Raw genomic sequence first — 21,069 nt, 5'->3', positions numbered from 1 at the left:
ATAAATAAATAAATAAATAAATAAATAAATAAATAAATAAAATCTTAACAAAAAAAAAGAAAAGAAAAGAAAGAAAGCAAGCAAGCAAGAAAGAGAGATTAAGATTTCATTATGCAGGGGCGCCTGGGTGGCACAGCGGTTAAGCGTCCGCCTTCAGCTCAGGGCGTGATCCTGGCGTTATGGGATCGAGCCCCACATCAGGCTCCTCCGCTAGGAGCCTTCTTCTTCCTCTCCCACTCCCCCTGCTTGTGTTCCCTGTCTCGCTGGCTGTCTCTCTCTCTCTATCAAGTAAATAAATAAAATCTTTAGGGACGCCTGGGTGGCACAGCGGTTAAGCGTCTGCCTTCAGCTCAGGGCGTGATCCCGGAGTTCTGGGATCGAGCCCCACATCAGGCTCTTTCACTATGAGCCTGCTTCTTCCTCTCCCACTCCCCCTGCTTGTGTTCCCTCTCTCGCTGGCTGTCTCTATCTCTGTCGAATAAATAAATAAAATCTTTAAAAAAAAAAAAAAGCAAATAAATAAAATCTTTAAAAAAAAAAAAGATTTCGTTATGCAGAGATGAAAGACATTTCTAGAGTAGAAAATAGCAAGAACAGAAAGTATTCTCCAGGAGTAGGAAATGTTTACTAGATTTTAATAGTAAGGTTTTAATGTAATTGTGAAACAACTTCAGTTCAAGTATTAGAATAAGTAGATTGGGTAGCCTCTAAAGGCCCTCTACGTGAAATCTAGGTTTCTTGATAATCAAGTTATAGACACTGAAATGTATTGTTAATTTTACATTATATTCATTGAAGAAATTTTTCATTTTAATATATATTCATTGAAGAAATTTAGAAAATATTTTAGAAGCATAAATAAAATTAAAATCACCCATAATTCATTAGCCAGTTGCTCTTACCTCATTGAGATTGGTCCATCTTTTTCTGTGCATGTTCATGTTGTGGGCATTTTTCTATGTTAAACATATTTTTAAGTGTACATTTTTAAAGTTGAATTTGGCTGTAAAGTGTGTAGAAAAGGTAATTGAGAATTATTCATCAATTACTTGATTATTTGCCTACTTTTTTTTTAAAGCTCTCAGATATAAAGGATGGAGTAAATCAAGCAGCACCTGCATTTGGATTTGGCAGTACACAAGCAGTAACATTTGGATCACCAGGTAAATGCTAAAGTAATGCAAGACTTCATTAATTTTAGAAACATAGGATTTTAGAGGTTTTAGATCATAAAGTCTGAAGGTGTGTTAAGTGGCATTTTATTTTATTTTTTTACATTTTTATTTTTTCAAGTTTAGATTCATTTAATTAACATTTAGTGTATTATTAGTTTCAGAGGTAGAGTTCAATGATTCATCAGTCTTATATAACACTCAATGCTCATTACATCACGTGCCCTTCTTAATGTCCATCACCCAGTTACCCCAACCCCCTCCCCTCCAGCAACCCTCAGTTTGTTTCCTATGATTAAGAGTCTCTTATGGTTTGTCTCTCTCTGATTTCGTTGTTTTATTTTCCTTCCCTTTCCCTATGCTCCTGTTTTGTTTCTTAAATTCCACATATGAGTGAAATCATATAATTGTCTTTCTCTGATTGACTTCTTTTTTTTATTGACTTATTTCGCTTAGCATAATACCCTCTAGTTCCATCCATGTCATTACAAATGGCAAGGTTTCATATTTTTTGATGGCTGAGTAATATTCCATTGTATATGTATACCACATCTTCTTTATCCATTCATCTGTCGATGGACATCTGGGCTCTTTCATAGTTTGGCTGTTGTGGACAATGCTGCTATAAACATTGGGGTGCATGTGCCCCTTCAAATCCCTGTGTTTGTATCCTTTGAATAAATACCCAGTAGTGCAGTTGCTGGGTCATAGGATAGCTCTATTTTTAACTTTTGAGGAACCTCCATACTGTTTTCCAGAGTGGCTGCACCAACTTACATTCCCACCAACAGTGTAAGAGGGTTCTTCTTTCTCCACAACCTTGCCAACATCTGTTGTTTCCTGAGTTGTTAATTTTAGCCATTCTGACTGGTGTGAGGTGGTATCTCAAGGTTTTGGTTTTATTTACCTAATGCCAAGTGATGTGGAGCATTTTTTCATGTGTCTGTTGGCCACTTGGATCTTCTTTGGAGAAATGTCTGTTCATGTCTTCTGCCCATTTCTTGATTGGATTATTTGTTCTTTGGGTGTTGAATTTGATAAGTTCTTTATAGATTTTGAATACTAGCCCTTTTTCTGATAAGATATTTGCAGATTCTTCTCCCATTCTGTCAGTTGTCTTTTGGTTTTGTCGACTGTTTTCTTTGCTGTGCAAAAGCTTTTTATCTTGATGGAGTCCCAGTAGTTCATTTTTGCCTTTGATTCCCTTGCCTTTGGAGATGTGTCTAGCAAGAAGTTTCTGCAGCTGAGGTCACAGAGGTTGTTGCTTGTGTTCTCCTCTAAAATTTTGATGGATTCCTGTCTCACATTTAGGTCTTTCATCCATTTTGAGTCTGTTTTTGTATATGGTGTGAGGAAATGATCCAGTTTCATTCTTCTGCATACGGCTTTCCAATTTTCCAAGACCATTTGTTGAAGAGACTTTTTTCCATTGGATGTTCTTTCCTGCTTTGTCGAAAATTAGTTGACCATAGAGTTGAGGGTTGATTTCTGGGTTTTCTATTCTGTTCCATCGATTTGTTTGTCTGTTTTTGTGCCAGTACCATACTGTCTTTATGATTACAGCTTTGTAATACGGCTTGAAGTCCGGAATTGTGATGCCACCAGCTTTTTTTTTTTTTTTCAACATTCCTTTGGTTATTCAGGGTCTTTTCTGGCTCCATACAAATTTTAGGGTTATTTGTTCCAATTCTGTAAGAAAAGTTGATGATATTTGGATAGGGATTGTATTAAATATATAGATTGCACTAGGTAGCATAGACATTTTAAAATATTTGTTCTTCTAGTCCATGAGCATGGAACTTTTTCCATTTCTTTGTGTCTTCCTCTTTCTTTCATGAGTATTCCATAGTTTTCTGAGTACAGATCCTTTGCTTCTTTGGTTAGATTTATTCCTAGGTATCTCATGGTTTTTGGTGCAATTGTAAATGGGATTGACTTCTTAATTTCTCTTTTCTTCTGTCTCATTGTTGGTGTATAGAAAATACAACTGATTTCCGTGCATTGATTTTATATCCTGCTGAATTCCTGTATGAATTCTAGCAATTTTGGGGTGGAGTCTTTTGGTTTTTCCACATAGAGTATCATGTCATCTGCAAAGAGTGAGAGTTTGACTTTGCCAATTCAGATGCCTTTTATTTGTTGTTGTTGTTGTTGTTGTTGTTGTTGTTGTTGTTGTGTGATTGCTGGGACTAGGACTCCTAGTACTATGTTCAACAGTAGTGGTGATAGTGAACATCCCTGTCATGTTCCTGACCTTAGGGGAAAAGCTCTCAGTTTTTCCCATTGAGAATCATATTCGTGGTGTGCTTTTCACCAGATGGCTTTTATGATATTGAGGTATGTTCCCTCTATCCCTATGCTGTGAAGAGTTTTAATCAAGAAAGGATGCTGTACTTTGTCAAATGCCTTTTCTGCATCTATTGAGAAGATCATATGGTTCTTGTCCTTTCTTTTATTAATATAGTGTGTCACATTGCCTGATTTATGGATGTTGAACCACCCTGGCAGCCCAGGAATAAATCCCACACAGTCATGATGAATAGTCCTTTTAATGTACTGTTGGATCCTATTGGGTAGTGTCTTGGTAAGAATTTTTTCATCCATGTTCATCAGGGTTATTGGTCTGTAATTTCCTTTTTGGTGGGGTCAGGGTAATGCTGGCCTCATAGAACAAGTTTGGAAGTTTTCCTTCCATTTTTATTTTTTGAAACAGCTTCAGAAGAATAGACATTATTAGTTCTTATTTAAATGTTTGGTAGAATTCCCCTGGGAAGACATCTGGCCCTAGACTCTTGTTTGTTGGGAGATTGGGAGATTTCTGGTGACTGCTTCAGTTTCTTTGCTGGTTATGGGTCTGTTCAGATTTTCTATTTCTTCCTGTTTCAGTTTTGGTAGTTAATGTGTCTCTAGGAATACATCCATTTCTTCCAGATTGCCTAATTTGTTGGCGTATAGTTGCTCATAATATGTTCTTATAGTTGTAGTTCTTCGGTGTTGGTTGTGATCTCTCATCTTTCATTCATGATTTTATTTATTTGGCTCCTTTCTCTTTTTTGATAAGTCTGGCCAGGGGTTTATCGATCTTATTAATTCTTTCAAAGAACCAGCTCAGTTTCATTGATCTGTTCTGCTATTCTTTTGGTTTCTATTTCATTGATTTCTGCTCTAATCTTTATTAATTCTCTTCTCCTCCTGGGTTTAGGCTTTATTTGCTGTTCTATCTCCAGTTCTTTTAAGTTTAAGGTTAAGCTGTGTATTTGAGACCTTTCTTGTTTCTTGAGAAAGGCCTGTATTGCTATATACTTTCCTCTTAGGACCACCTTTGCTGCATCCCAAAGGTTTTGAACAGTTGTATTTTTATTTTCATTTTTTTCAATGAATTTTTTAAATTCTTCTTTAGTTTCCTAGTTGACCCATTCATTCTTTAGTGGGATGCCCTTTAGCCTCCATGTACTTGAGTTATTTCCAACTTTCCTCTTGCGGTTGAGTTCAAGTTTCACAGCATTGTGGTCTAAAAATATGCAGGGAATGATTCCAATCTTTTGGTACCATTGAGACCTAATTTGTGACCCAGTATATGATCTATTCTGGAGAGTGTTCCGTGTGCACTTGAGAAGAATGTGTTTTCTGTTGCTTTAGGATGGGATGCTCTGTATATATCTGTGAAATCCATCTGGTCCAGTGTGTCATTCAAAGCCCTTGTTTTCTTGTTGGTCTTCTGTTTAGATGATCTGTCCATTGCAGTGAGTGGGGTGTTAAAGTCCCCTACTATTATTGTATTATTATTAATGTGTTTCTTTGATTTTGTTATTGTTTTATATATAAACAGCTGCTCCCATGTTAGGGGCATAAATAGTTACAATTGTTAGATCTTCTTGTTGGATAGACCCTTTAATTATGATACAGTGTCCTTCCTTATCTCTTATTTCAGTCTTTGGTTTAAAATCTAATTTGTCTGATACAAGGATTGCCACCCCAGCTTTCTTTTGATGTTCATTAGCATAATAAATGGTTCTCCACCCCCTCACTTTCAGTCTGGAGGTGTCTTTGGGTCTAAAATGAATCTCTTGTGGACAGCATATGGATGGGTCTTGCTTTTTTAACCAATCTGATACCCTGTGTCCTTCGATTGTGGCATTTAGCCCGTTTATATTCAGAATAACTGTTGAAAGATATGAATTTAGTGCCATTGTATTACCTATAAAGTCACTGTTTCTGTATATTGTCTCTATTCCTTTCTGGTCTTTGTTACTTTTGGGCTCTCTCTTCACTTAAAGATCCCCTTTAATATTTCTTGCAAGGCTGGTTTAGTGATCACAAATTCTTTTAGTTTCTGTTTGTCCTAGAAGCTCTTTATCTCTCCGTCTATGCTGAATGACAGCCTTACTGGATAAAGTATTCTTGGCTGCATATTTTTCTTATTTAGCACCCTGAATATATCATGCCAGTCTAAGCCTGCTGGGTCTCTGTGCATAGGTCTGCTGCCAGTCGAGTGTTTCTACCCTCATAGGTTAAGGACCTCTTGTCCTGAGTTGCTTTCAGGATTTTCTCTTTGTCTCTGAAATTTGCAAGCTTCACTATTATATGTCCAAGTGTTGACCTATTTTTATTGATATTGAGGGGGTTTTCTGTGTCTCCTGGACCTGAATGCCTGTTCCGTTCCCCACATTAGGGAAGTTCTCAGCTATGATTTGCTCAAATATGCCTTTTTCCCCCCTGCCCTTCCTCTTCTTCTGGGATCCCAGTTATTCTAATACTGTTTTGCTTTATGGTATCATTTATCTCTTGAATTCTCCCTTCGTGATCCAGTAGCTATTTATCTCTCTTTTTCTTAGCTTCTTTATTCTCCATCATTTTTTTAAAGATTTTATTTATTTATTCGACAGAGATAGAGACAGCCAGCGAGAGAGGGAACACAAGCAGGGGGAGTGGGAGAGGAAGAAGCAGGCTCATAGCGGAGGAGCCTGATGTGGGGCTCGATCCCATAACGCCGGGATCACGCCCTGAGCCGAAGGCAGAAGCTTAACTGCTGTGCCACCCAGGCGCCCCAATTCTCCATCATTTTGTCTTCTATATCACTAATTCTCTCTTCTGCCTCATTAATCCTGTTAGATCCTCCATTTTTTATTGCATCTTATTAATAGCCTTTTTGATTTCGACTTGATTAGATTTTGGTTCTTTTATTTCTCCAGAAAGGGATTCTCTAGTGTCTTTTATGCTTTTTTCAAGCCCAGCTAGTATCTTTATAATCATTATTCTGAACTCTAGTTCCAACATCTTACTTACATCCATACATTAGGTCCCTGGCAGTCAGTACTGCCTCTTGTTCTCTTTTTTGAGGTGAGTTTTTCTGTCTTGTCATTCTGTCCATAGGAGAATAGATGAATGAGAGAACAAAATACTAAAATAGCAAAAATGATGCCAGAAAAATATACAGTAAACAAATCAGAAGAGACCCAAAACCGAACAGAAAATTTAAAAAAGAGAGGGAGAGAGAATATAATCACACAGCTGAACAGAACAGAGCAATACAAGAGATCCTGGGTATTTTGGTCTGTTTGTTAGAAAACTAGATCCCAAAATTGTAAAGAAAGAAAAACTTATGTATGTACAAAAATCAGATTAAATATAATGAAAGGATAGAATGTAATGTAAAAATAAAAATTAAAAAAGACTTAAAAGTGTTGATAAAATAAGAAGTTGGTTGAAAAGGAAAAAGGAAAAAAAAAAATTTAAAGACTGTAGGGCACCTGGGTGGCTCAGTCAGTTAAGCATCTGCCTTCAGCTCAGGTCATGATCCCAGGGTCCTCGGATCGAGCCCCACATCAGGCTCCCTGCTCAGCGGGAAGTCTGCTTCTCCCTCTCCCTCTGCCTGCCCCTCCCCCTGCTTGTACACATGCTCTCTCTCTCTCTCTTTCTCTTTCTGTTAAATAAATAAATAAAGTATTTTAAAAAAATTGAAAAACTGAAGAATCATGAGAAAATACCACAAATTCTATATACTATTTTCCCCTAGCACTGAAATTTTGCAGTTCTCTGTGATGGGTAAACTTGGTCTTAGTTGGATGTTCTTCGTGATCTTCTGGGGGAGGGGCCTGTTGCACCGATTCTCAGATGTCTTTGTTCCGGACAGAATTGTTCTGCCCTTGCCAGGGGGCCAGGCTAAATGTAAGTCCTCCAGATTGCTCTATGTGGCTTTTGTTCCCCGAAGGCTTTCCATGCTGTGTTAGAGGATGAGAATGAAAATGGTGGCCTCCTGATCTCCAGCCCCAGAGCTGAAAGCTCACACCCCCAACTCTTCAGTGCACCCTCAGCGAAAAGCTGTCTCCCTGGTCTCTGCTAGCACTCTGTGCTCCCCCAGCCTGTGACTGAGTGTTTGTATCTCAGGCATGCAACTCTGTTTCAAGTCTCCAAACCCTGCAGACTCCTGGGGCTCACACGTGCACCACTCCTTCCTGGGGGAAGAAGCGGGGGGTCTCGCCACAGTTCTGCTGCTTCCTGAGCCCCTGCTCAGAGAACGGTCGCCCGACTGTACCACAGTTCGCGGTTTATGGCAACACCTAGCAGAAAGCCCACTCCCGAGCTTGAAGTTTGCAGCTGGCTTCCCCACTCTGATGCTTGGGAACTCTGCCGCACTCAGGTCTTCCTGTGTCCCCTGGGATCCTGAGATCACACTGTCCCACCTAGGATTCTGCCCCACTTCACCACTTGAGCTCCTTTCAGGCAAGGATGTGCCTCACCTGAGCAGACTTCTAAAAGTTCTCATTTTGCACTCCCCTGCTCTATCACTTTCGGGTAGCTGGCTTGCAGAGGCTCCCTCCCCCTGCGGTTTATCTTCTGATACATCACCTTAGATTCAGCTCTCCGCATCTCCTACCTTGCAGAAAGTGGTCACTTTTCTATTTGTAGAATTGCAGCAATTTTTTTCTTTGTTCTCCACTTGAGTTCACCAGTGTTGAGAATGATTTTTTAGCTAGCTATCTAGCTGAATTCCAGGGACCGGACAAAACTAAGGTCTCCTACTCCTCCACCACCTTCCTCCCTCTCTTTAAGTGATTTTTAAATCATTCTTGCAGATTCTACTACCTTCTATAATGGAGCTTCAAAGAATTTGTCTCATCAATCTTTAGTGAAGTAGGGGTCAGACTGGGCACGTTTTTTGAAAGACCCTATGGCTCCAGCTTTCAAAGTATATTTTAGGAATGGTTTTCAAAAGTTTTATAGGAATACATAGTAGCTATGGTAGCAGCACGTTGAGGACCTTCTTTTCACTGTGCATAACAGTATAGTATTGTCTCAAGTGACAGTACTATATCACCTTTTTTTTTTTACTTTAAAAGAAAAATTGTTTTAAATTAGGATACAGAGGTAAACAGTGGTTCACAGAGACAAAAAGGCAAATTAGGACTGAGGTGTTTGAACTGTCATAAAAAGTATAAAAATAAAAATGGCAACTCAGGAAAAATTTTACCCAAAAACTAGAGATGTCAATTATTAAAGTAGGATTTCATCAGATTCATCTTAGTTGAGAGCTGGAAGGGACTTGAGAATCATTCCATTTATACAGGAGGAAACTGAGATGAAGTGACCACTCTACATTTGCTTAAAAGAATATAGCTAAGGAAAGAGTTACTTCTTTGCTAATGGATGTAGCTGATTTATTTGGGGTTGAGGCAGAAGGTGAAAGTCCACCTCCTAATCCCAGAGGTTTCTCAAAGCTGTCTCCATGAGTGAGGACAATCAAGTGAGATCAGTACAGCAGAAAGATAGGACAACAGGGTTTAGTGGGTTTGTTCTAGCTTCTTACTTTCACTTTTCCTTCCATCCAATAAGCTTCTTAACATCCAAACATGGCAGAAATAAGGGAAAAAAGGAGGGGTGGTTAATATGGCTACATTTTCTGACTATAATAGGTTATTTTTTTCCTTTTTCTGTTTTTTTGTAGGTTTTCCAGTGAATAACAGAAGCAGTGCTAATGCTCAGAATTTTAGTTTTAAACCAAGCTCTGGATTTGCCTCTGCCCCTTCTGGAAGTCCTTCTGTGTTCGGGAATCCTCCAGCATTCGGAGCTGCATCCTCTGCCAGTTCTGCCATCACTACTTCTGCTCCAACGTTTGCATTTGGGAAACCTGCAGTCACATCTGCTGCTTCATTTTCTTTCAAAACTCCTGCAGCTTCTGGTTTTGGATCACCTGGATTTTCAGGATTTCCAGCTTCCATGGCAGCAGGCTCTTTTGGAGCTCCAGGGGCCCCAGCGTTTGGAAGTGGCAGTTCTGTGGCTGGTTTTGGTAGTCTAGGCTCACATTCTCACACTGCTTTTTCCAAGTCATCTGGCAACACCTTTGGAAATAGTAGCATATCCACCTCTCTCCCAGTCTCAAATGGTAGCACTACAACAGATAATGATTTATTCACACCCAAGGATCAACTAACAGGAGAAGAACTGGAGCAATTTCAATCCAAGAAATTTACTCTGGGAAAAATTCCTTTAAAGCCACCACCTACGGAACTTCTAAATATTTGAAAGGACAATTTTAAATACAGAAAAGAACATCCCTTAAAATTGTTTTTGAGTGGTTTGTATAAAATTGCTTTGAGTGGTTCAAATATATATGTATATATGTATATATGTACATATATACTTATAAGGAATATAAGCTTTCATTAATAACTTTAGGGGTCTTGAAATTCAATACTTTCTTCTAAGTAAGGCATAAAAATACTCAGCAAGAGTTTGGGTTTTTTCTTAACTTTAATTATGAATGGAATTGAAAAAAAGCTGTCAGTGTGCACTGAATAAAGTGCTTTTCTCATTCTATATCACTTTACTGTCTTACCCTTTAAAGGTTTACCTTTAAACATTTTTTTTAGGAAGGAGATCATTTCTAAAGCCATTAGGGGGGAAAATGCTTAAATATTTAGCTTACTTACCAAATAAACATCAGTAGCATGACTATCCTTCATGTTAAAGAAAATTCTCCCAGAGAAATGACAGTTGTTAAATTTCTTTTTATTTTTCAGACCTACAAGGCATTTCTCCTCATAATTTTGTTCCTCCTTCAATTTTGACTCTCTCATGGACCGCCATTTGAGTTTTCTTCAACAATTTTAGACCGATTTTTATCGGGGCCTAACTTTGTATAATTCTATTTATTCCTCATATCCCATCAAGTTGGCAGATTGTAGGAGCGATGGAAATTGTGGTCTCATGTGAACAATATGTAGTGGGATCAGGACGCACCAGCTCTGGTGAGCTTCTGTTAGAATTCTCAGACATGTTTTGATCTCCCTGTTCCCTCAGATTGAAAGAGTAATATCTTGTATGTATACATACAGTTGATCCAAGAAGCCAAAGACTTGTCATGAGTTGAGGCTTATGTGTCAGAGGTCTGTTCTCCTCTCTCAAGCCTACATAATGACATAGCTTCCACTACAGAACAGTTACCTGACACAGATCTGGGATTGAGCTGATTTTTTAATGTGAAAATAGAATCTTTCCTACTAAAAGATATGCACCCCAAATGATTTTAGTGTTTATGCAGAGAATTCAGTCATCAGAGGATCCAGATTCTATGTTACTTCTTTCAAAGAACTGTATGACTCCCAGCTAACACTTCTGGAAACCGAAAATTTGGGATAGAATCTGTAGCCAAGGGGTGTATTTTTGCAACCGTCCTTGGTATAGAAAGAGTAAAAAGATTCTAAGTTCCTGCTTTGGTCTCAAGCTCTAAAGAGTTTCCAATGTTTATTCCAACTTATAGTTCACTCCTAGGATTTTCCTATGTGATGGAATAAACGCTATGCTACCAGGCTTACCAGTCTCCTGTGAGTCCCAGTCAAACTTACCAGTGGCCTGGAGGCTCTAAGGATGCAAATTAAGGATGTAGTGTTTCTAAATTTGCCTGATTATAAGCATTACATGAGGTATTTGTGGGGGTTTTGGTGGGTTTTTTTTAAGATTTTATTTATTTGACAGACAGTGAGAGGGAACACAAGCAGGGGGAGTGGGAGAGGAAGAAGCAGGCTTCCCGCTGAGCAGGGAGCCCGATGCAGGACTCGATCCCAGGACTTTGGAATCATGACCTGAGCCGAAGGCAGATGCTTAACAACTGAGCCACCCAGGCACCCAAGGTATTTGTTAAATTACCTATCCAGAATAATATAGCCACTAGGCTAGGCCTGGGGACGTCTTTTTTACCAAGTGTTTTATGAGATTCTATAAGCAAGTTTGGGAAACAGGAGCCTATCTAGCTGCATTTAGGCTACTTAGTAATATGCGATTTGTGAGTTTTGTTGTAATTGTTGAAGTCTATTTTATGTGCTTGTGCGTGTGCGCACATGCACACACACACAACGTGGTGAACTTAGATCCAAGGTGGTCAAATAGTGCAGTTGTCAAAAAGCACAAATAAGCGCTATGGGTTACCCAAAAGTGTGAGAAACTAAAGCGAAGGAGTTCACAAAGTAGAAACCAGCAGTATGCATGCATACTGTATCAGGAGGCCAAGAAGGTCTGAACTCCTAGACCTAGCTAAGGGGCTGCAGGGCTTCAGAAAATCAGAAACAGCTACCAATGAGGTGGTGGCCAGGTAGACTGGGTTTTAAGACCCTGAGAGGGAGTGGAAGGGGAAAAAGCAACCACAAGAGTATGTGCCACCATCTGGATTTATTCAGTGAGGCAAGAACCAATTCTGGGAGAGCTGGTCTAACTGGAAAGCATACCCCCAAATAAGCAAAAACCGCCTCCCTTAACAGCTGCTGCAACAGCTGTTTACCTAGAATGGGAGCAAATGACAGAATTGCAAACAAGGTTTTATTACAAGTAAACTGATTAAGCTAGCTTGGTTGTAACAGCTGAGAGCTGATTAGAAGAGGAGAGAGAAAACAGCTGATATTAATGCTATTTAAAAGGCATAACATGTACACAGTATTACTCCTAAGGATAAAATAATTTAATCTACTGTCCAGCAACAGGAAATCTGTTAATTATGGTAGATTCATATATTGGAATACTAGACAACCTTTCTAAATGACCTAAAAGAATAGGGAATAACTTGGAAAGGCTTTTATTCTGTAGTCAATGGGCAAAAGCCTATTATAAAATCCCAAGCACAATGTGGTCCAATTTTGGGGGGAAGTGTATATTCATGGGGAAAGGAAAGCCTAAAAGTTAATAATAGCTCACATTTTTTACTGTAAAAAAGCCCCCGCATAGCATTACATTTACCATCATAATTATTTTTAAGTGTATAGTTTAGTAGTGTTAAGTAGCGTGTACAACATTCACGTTGTTGTGTAACAGGTCTCTAGAACTACAGAACACTGAAACTATTCCATTGTTTGTATGAACCACATTTTCTTTATCCATTCATCTGTTGATGGAATTTGGGTTGCTTACACCTCTTGGCTACTGTAAATAATGCTACAGTGAAAATGGGTGTGCAAATATCTCACTGAGATCCTGCTTTGAATTCTTTTGGATATGTACCTAGAAGTGGGATTGCTGAGTCAACGGCAACTCATGTTTAGTGTGTTGAACCTATATGCCACTTTTCATAGCAGCTGCACCATTCTACATTCCTATCAACAGGGTTCCGATTTCTCCATGTCCTCCCCAACACTTATTTTCTTGTCTTGATAGTAGCCATCCTAATAGGTGTGAGGTGATATCTTGTTGATGTGATTTGCATTTCTCTTACAATTAGTGATGTTAAGCATCTTTTCAATTGCTTATTGGCCATTTGTATATTTTCCTTGGAGAACAGTCTATTAAAGCCTTTCACCTATTTTTAATTTTTTTAAATGATTTATTTAGGGGCATCTGGGTGGTTCAGTCGGTTAAGCATCTGCCTTTGGCTCAGGTCATGATCCTAGGCCCTGGGATCAAGCCCCACATTGGGCTCCCTGCTCAGCGGGGGCTCTGCTTGTCCCTCTTCCTCTGCCTCTCCCCCAGCTTGTGCGCTCGCTCTCGCTTTCTCTCTCACTTAGTCTCTCTCAAATAAATAAATAAATAAATAAATAAATAAATAAATAAATATCTTAAAAAAAAAAAAAGGCAGAAGAAGAGAGAGAATCCACAGGCAGACTCCTTGCTGAGCACGGAGCCTGACACGCTCTATCAGAGCAGGGCTGTATCCCAGGACCCTGAGATCATGATCTGAGCCAAAACCAAGAGTTGACTGCTTAACAGAGTAAGTCACCCAGGCACCTTCTTTGCCTATTTTTTAATCCAGTTATTTGTTTTCTTGTTGAATTATAGAAATTCTCTGTATAGTTTGGATATTAACCCTTTATCAGATATATGATTTGCAAATATTTTCTCTTATTTCATAGACTGCCTCTTTACTCTGTTTCCTTTGACATATAGAAGTTTTTAGGTTTGATGTAGTTCCTTTTGTCTATTTTTGTTTCTGTTGACTGTACTTTTGGTATTATATTCAAGAAATCATTGCCAACTCCAGTGTCTTGCTTTTTTCCTGTTTTCTTCTAGGAATTGTATAGCTTTAGGTCTTACGTTTAGGTCTTTAATCCATTTTAATTTATGTATATGGCGTAAGGTAGGAGTCCAGCTTCATTTTTTTTGCATGTGGATATCTAGGTATCCCAGTACTATTTGTTGAAGAAACTGTCCTTTCCCCATTTTCTAGTCTTGGCACCTTTGTCAAAAATTATTAGGGTATATAACTAAGGGTTTGTTTCTGGGTTCTATTCTGTTTTGTTGGTGTATACATCTGCCTTTATACCAGTACCACACTGTCTTAATTAGTGTTTCATTGTATTATGTTTTGAAATCAGGAATTGTGAGGCTGCCAATTTTGTTCTTCTTTTTCAAGATTGTTTTGGATATTTGGGATATTTTAAGATTCCATATAAATTTTAGGATTTTTTTCTACTGCAAAAAAAAAATTGCCATTGGAATTTAATATGGATTGCACTGAATCTTTACATCATTTTGGATAGTATACATATTTTAACAATATTAAGTCTCCCAATCCATAAGCACAGGATGTCTCCATTCCTTTGTATCCTCTTTCTTTTCTTTTAGCAATGCTTTATAGTTTTCAGTGTACAAGTCTTTCACCTCCTTGGTTATGTTTATTCCTAAATATTTTACCCATTTTGATGCCATAGTAATGGGATTATTTTCTTAATTTCCTTTTTGGATTAATTATTGGTAGTGTATATAAATGTAACTGATTTTTGTGTGTTGACTTTGTATCCTGCTACTTTGTTAAAATTATTAATTGTAACAGTTTGTGTGTGTGTGTTGAGTCTTTAAGGTTTTGTACATATAAAATCATATCTGTGAACAGATAATTTTACTTTTTTCCTTTCCAATTTAGGTGCTTTTCCATTTCTTTTTCTTGTCTAATTACTCTGGCTAGGAATTCTAGTACTCTCTTGAATAGTAGTGATGAAAAGAGGCATCTTCACCTTGTCTCTGATCTTGGAGGAAAAACTTTCAGTCTTTCGTGGTTGAGTATAATGTTAGCTATGGGGTTTTCATATATATATGTATTTAATGTTAAGGCAGTTTCCTTCTATTCCTGGTTTGTTGAATGCTTTTATCATGAAGAAGTGTTATATTTTGTTAAGTGTTTTTTCTGCATCAACTGAGATAATCATGTGGATTTTGTCCTACATTTGCTAATATGGTGTGTTATATTGATTGATTTTTTATTGTTGAACCATCCTTGCATTCTAGGTGTAAATCCCATTTGATCATGTTGTATAATCCTTTTAGTGTGCCTTTAATTCAGTTTACTAGTATTTGGTTGAGGATTTTTACATTGTTACTCATTAGGAATATTTTTCTACAGTTTTATTTCTTGTGTCTTATGTAGTTTTGGTATCAGAATAATGCTGGCTTCATGGAATGAGTTTGGAAGTGTTCCCTCTTCAATTCTTTGGAAGATTGTGAGGAGGATTGGTGTTAATTCTTGAAATGTTTGGTAGAATCCTTCAGTGAGTCATCTGGTCCTGATTGGGAAGTGTTTGATTACTGCTTCAATCTCCTTACCAGTTATAGGTCTGTTCAGATTTTTTATTTCTTTATGATTCAGTCTTGGTAGGTTGTATATTTCTGGGAATTTATCCAGTTCTTCTAGGTTATCCAATTTGTTGTTATAGAATTTTTCATAGTAGTCTCTTATAATCCTTTTAATTTCTGTGATATTAGTTGTAATATGCACTGTTTCAATTATAGTTTTAGTTATTTGAGTCTTCTGCCTCTTTTTCTTAGTCTAATTAGGGCATTATCAATTTTGTCAATCTTTTTGAAAGACAGTATCTAAGTCTGCTGAGGCTACCATAAGATATCATACACTGGGTGGCTTAAAAAACAGATATTTATTTCTCACAGTTCTGGAGGCTGAAAGTCTGAGATCAGGGTGCCAGCATGGTCATATGCTAGTGAGAACCCTCTTCCTGGCTTGCAGAAAGCTGCCTTCTCCCTGTATGCTCACATGGCCTTTTCTTGGTACATGTGCATGAAGACAGAGATCTCTCTCTCTCTTTCTCTCCCTCTTGTATATGGGCATTAATCCCAACATGAGGCTCCAACCCTCACGACTTCATCTAAACCTAATTATCCCTTAAAGACCCCACCTCCAAATACTATCACATTACTGATTAGGGCTTTAATATATGAATTTGAAGGGAGACACAAACTTTCAGTCCATAACACACCAACTCCTGATTTTGTTTAATTTTTTAATTGTTTTTCTATCCTCTATTTCATTTACCTCTGCTCTAATCTTCATTATTTCTTTCCTTCAAAATTTGGGTTTAGTTTGTTCTTTTTTGTCCCCTCAAAGTGTAAAGTTAGATTATGGATTTGAGATCTTTTTTTAATGTAAGCACTTACCACTATAAAATTCCCTCTTGGTATTGCTTCTGCTGCATCCCATAAGCTTTGGTATATTAGGTTTGTTTTCATTTGTCTCTAGATATTTTCTAAGTTCTTTTGTGATTTCTTCTTTAACCCATTGGTTAAGAGCATGTTGGTTAGTTTCTATGTATTTGTGGATTTTCTTTCTTTTATTGATTTCTAGTTTTATTCCACTGTGGTCAGAGAAGATACTTGGTATAATTTCAGTCTTCTTAAATTCGTTAAGACTTATTTTGTGGCCTAACCTGTGGTCTACCTTAGAGGATGTCCATGTGCACTTCAGAAGAATATGTATTCTACTGTTGGTTTAAGTGTTCTATATACATCTGTTGGATTTAATTGGTCTATAGTGTTGTTCAATTCCTCTATTTTCTTCCTTCTGGTTACTCTAGCCATAAACAAATGTGGAGTATTGAAGTCTACAATTATTGTCTTGCTGTGTATTTCTCCCTTCAGTTCTGTCCATGTTTGCTTCATATATTTGGGAGCCCTAATATTAGATGCATGTATATTATAATTGACCCTGTTATTATATAATGTCCTTCTTTGTCTCATGTGACAGTTTTTGTCTTAAAGACTATTTTGTCTAAATATGGCCTCCCCTCCTCTCTTCAGGTTCCTGTTTGCATAAAATATCTTTTTCCATGCTTTCACTTTTAGCCTATGTGTGTCTTTAGATCTAAAATGAATCTTATAGACAGTATATTAGTTGGATCTTGTTTTTTATCCATTCAACTCATCTGCGTCTTTCAGTTGTGTATTTAGAATCCATTTGCCTATAAAGTAATTGCTGACAGGTAAGGACTTACTATGGCCACTTTGCTCATTGTTTCCTGTATACCTTAGGGTTCTTTTGTCCCTCTTTTCTTCCTACTACCTTATGTTTCATTAATTTTTTAATTTTTTTGTAGTGACGTTTTTATTCCTTTCTCATTTTCCCTTTGCATATATTCCATAGTTTCTTTGTGGTTATCATTGCAATTACATAAAACATCTTAAAGGTGTAATAATATATTTTAAACTGTTAACAGCTTAACTTCAATTGCATATAAAAACTCTGCCCCTTTACATAAACTCTGTATCCCCCACTTTGTTATTGAGGTGTAAATTACCTCTTTTTATATGACATCCATTAGCATATATTTATATATAATTACTTTTTATGCTTTGTTTTTAAAATTCTCTAGTAGAAAGTGATATATGCACCTACATTATAATACTACATAATTCTACATTTATATATTTACCTTTTCCACAGGAGTTTTATATTTTTTATGGTTTGGGTTGCTATTTATCATCCTCTCACTTCAACTTGAAAAATTCCCTTCAGCATTTCTTTTTATTCCCAGCCAGTTTATGGACATGCAGTGCTCAGGCATTGACCACATACACCCACAATGGACACAGCAGTTTCTTTCACTGCTGCTTCTCAGTCTTCTGGTTCTCCTCATGTTTGTTGAACCAGCAGCACGTGGCACACATTTTCTTGGGCCACAATTCCAGGGGCTTGTACTACTTGCCCTTGTAGAATCTTCCAAGATTCTCTTTCTGAGACTGGTTAATGTGGTGAGAGCACAGGTGATGGATTTGTGAACAACTTGGATCTTGGACAGCTTGGATGCCACTCTGCCTGTCACATTGGAGACATGCGGCTGGGATAACTTCACCTTCCAGTTGTCCAGCTCTTTCAACATTTCCTTCTCCTTACCTTGAAGGTCTTGGGACTTAATATTGGCCATGGCTGCACAAACTACCACCTCTGCCACCTGCTCCAAGGGAAAGAACCTATCAGCATTTCTTATAGGGCAGGTCTAGTGATGAGAAACTCTCAGCATTTGTTTATCTGGAAAAATCTAAATTTCTCCTTTGTTTTTGAAGGATAGTTTTCCTGAATATGGTATTCCTGGTTGGCACTTGTTTCTTTCAGCATTTTAAATATATCATTCTACTCCCTTCTAGCCCACAATGTTTCTGCTGATAAATCTTTTGATAATGTAATAGGAGCTCCCTTATACATAACAAGTCACTTTTTTCTTTCTGCTTTCAAGATTCTCTTTGTGACTTTTGACAGTTTGATTATGATATGCCTTGGTGTAATTCTCTTTAGATTTATCTTAGTTAGAGTTTTTTTGAATTTCATGAATTTGTGTGTCCATTTCTAGTCTCAAATTTAGGGAATTTGAGGCCATAATTATTCTTCATTTATGCTGTGTATTCCTTTCTCTCTTTCTTCTTCTGTGACTTCCGTAATGTATGTATTCTTCTGCTTTATGGTGTCCCACAAGTCACTTAGGCTCTCTTCATCTTTCTTCAGTCTTTTTTCTGTTTGCTCCTCTGCCTAAGTAATTTTGAAAGTCCTGTCTTTTACTGATCCATTCTTCTACCTTCTACCTATGTTGAATAATTTTTCAGTGCAGTTATTATTCTTTTCATTTTCAGAATTTCTATTTGGTTCTTCTTCATAGTTTTATCTCATCATTGATATTCTCATTTTGTTCATGCGTTATTTTCCTGATTTTGTTTGGTTGTCTATCTATGCTCTCTTTTAATTCATTGAGCATTTATGATGGCAATTTCAAATTCTTTGGTAACTCATAAGTCTCCATTTATTCAGGGTCACTTTCAGGAAATTTAATTTTTCCTTCAAATGGACCACATTTCCTTGTTCTTTGTATGTCTTGTTATCTACTGTTGGGATTTTGGCATTTGAAAAATCAGCCATCCCTCCCCAACATCACAGTCTGGTCTTGTACAGGAATGACATTCTCAAGTCAGCGCCGCTAGATAATCTGGAAACTTCTCAAGCCTTTTCTGGGGGTGTGTCCTTTTGGGGCTTGTGTGTAACCTAATTGAAGAGGTTTGCCTGTTTCTACTCAATACTCGCCATCAATATCTGCCTGTGCTACTGTGGCCTCACTGGTGCTTTAGTATGCCACGGCACTGGAGTGCCACTTAACGTCTATATGTGGTACTGCAGACTCTGGTTCATGTTGATCACTTGTTCTCAGAGGCCAAGCTCCCAACCTGGCTCCTGGTTGTCAGACAAGATGTAAACCAGTCCCTTCAACAGTCCACCTAAAAAGAATGTTGGGCCTACACTTTGCTCCTTTCCTCCCCGGAGAGAAGATGGGAGTTAGGTGTTTCCTCCCAGTAGCACTGCACTGGTTCAGAGGGAGGGGCCCTGGCAAGAGAAAATGTCATGAACTTTCCTACCAGGCTTTAATGTGGTTGGCTTTGCACTCACCTAGAGTGCAGGAACCTCTTGCCTGGGTTCTAGATTTTTTTGGACAATTGGTCCATGCATTGCTGTTAAATCTGTGTCTCCACGGGAGAATGAGGGTGGAGGGCTTCCTATTCTATCATCTTGCTAATGTCACTTCCAATAGCTCTAGTTTTTATGAACTTTTGCAATGTTTCAGATGATGTTTTAAGTGCTTTATATCTATTAGCTAAATTACTCCTCACAACCCTATGCTCTAGGTGGTATTATTATGATCCTCATTTTCTAAGTGAGAAAATGACCTATCCAAGGTCACCCAACTAACAAATGGTTAAATTGTTATTCAAACACAGGACTTAAAAGTGCATGCCTTTAACTACCATGCTATACTAGATATTAGATTACGGGTTTTTTTCTTCTTGCTTTTTTCTACAATATACATGCATTACCTTTGCAATACATTTATCTCTCATTTTTCTAATAGGTATGTAATTTGTAGGATGGAGTTTAACATTTTTGGATGGCAAAGGCCTTATTTTAGCAGGATTAGTTATTTCAGTTAAATTAATTCCTCTAAAATTCAAGATAAATGAAATACTCAGAAGGTACAGATGTCTTACCCCTTCCTCCCTCATAAGCTTCCATTTCTGTTTCTCTTGCCCTCAGCCAAGGAAGAGTGTAGGAAAAAGCCTAAGACCTTCCAGCTGGAGTGAAGGTAGGTGCCTCTCCTTACTCCCTTCCAGCCCTGTTCTTTCAGTTCTTCATGCCCATCAAATTGGCAAAAATTAAAGTCTGATGAAAACAGGTGTTGAAGAAGATGGAATATTGTGGAGACTCTGAGCTGTTGATACGAGTGTGGATTGGTGCAAGCACTTGAGAGAGTAATTTGGCAATGTCTAGTAATGTTGAAGATGCACATCCCTTACAACCTAGTAGTTCCACTCCTCCGTAAGACCATTGCTCCTCAAAGTGTGGTCCTAGGACCAGCAGCATTGATACCACCTGGGAACTTAATACAAATGCGGAATCTCAGGCCCCACCCCAAACCTACTGAATCAGAGTTCACCTGTTAACAAGATTTGCCAGATGATTGAATGCACCTGAATGTATGAGAAACAATCATATGTGGGAAAAGACATGTGCAAATCTATATATAGTATTGTTTATAGTAGGAAAACATTGAAAACAACCAGAAGTCCATCCGCAGGATAACACATATTTGGTAAAACAGGATATATCTGTACAACAATTTGAGTTACACGTATATACAACCAAAAAGTACCAGTGCAAAATGATATGTATGGTATACTTTTTAAAGTACAAAATGCAAAATAATATTATATATTATTTGTGAATATATAGATATAGTAAGGGAATAACAGCATGAGAATGATAAGCACAAAATTCAGAGTAGAGTTTGCTTAGGGAGGGAATAAAGGAATGAGATTTTGGAGGCATATGCAGGGTACTTTATCTTTGTGACATTTACTCTAAACTTAATACAACAATGGTAACATTTAATAGAGTGGATGATGAGTACATAGTTATTCATTATGTTATTTTCTATACTTTTCCATATACTTGAAATAAGTTTACACATTTGTAAAGATTTAATTTAGAAAAAAAAAGAAATGCCTTCTTTCCCACTCTAAATTGGGTATTATCAAGTAGCTTTTAGATTTCTGAAGTGATACTATGAATCAACTGGTTTGTCAAATTGTATCCACGTGTTTTGGATTAAATATGCCACTCTGGTGCAGCCTGTCTTCCAATACTGAAGCACAGAAA

At 37.7% G+C, this 21,069-nt stretch overlaps 1 protein-coding gene and 1 pseudogene across 4 annotated transcripts in view; one reads left to right on the top strand and one right to left on the bottom strand.

The window, feature by feature from the left end:
- The window catches only part of NUP42 (nucleoporin 42), a 32,704-nt gene extending 12,707 nt beyond the window's left edge, over positions 1–19,997 (top strand). For 2 of the 4 annotated variants that reach the window (XM_045793042.2, XM_045793043.2), the window contains 2 exons: positions 1,079–1,163; positions 9,118–9,989. In XM_045793042.2, coding sequence (XP_045648998.1) covers positions 1,079–1,163; positions 9,118–9,695 — 663 coding nt within the window. In that variant the 3' untranslated portion in view covers positions 9,696–9,989. Of the gene's footprint in view, positions 1–1,078; positions 1,164–9,117; positions 12,958–19,947 lie in introns of those variants that run through there. The other 2 variants (XR_015723934.1, XM_045793041.2) reach the window with 2 other exon arrangements.
- On the bottom strand, positions 17,433–17,800 carry LOC123788679 (large ribosomal subunit protein uL29 pseudogene; annotated as a pseudogene).
- Positions 19,998–21,069: the final 1,072 nt, after the last annotated feature.

Source organism: Ursus americanus, chromosome 3, assembly GCF_024610735.1.
Source record: "Ursus americanus isolate L20-20 chromosome 3, mUrsAme1.1.p, whole genome shotgun sequence".
NCBI lineage: Eukaryota > Metazoa > Chordata > Mammalia > Carnivora > Ursidae > Ursus > Ursus americanus.
The sequence above is the reverse complement of the archived record's forward strand: the minus strand, read 5'-3'. Positions and strand labels throughout refer to the sequence as shown.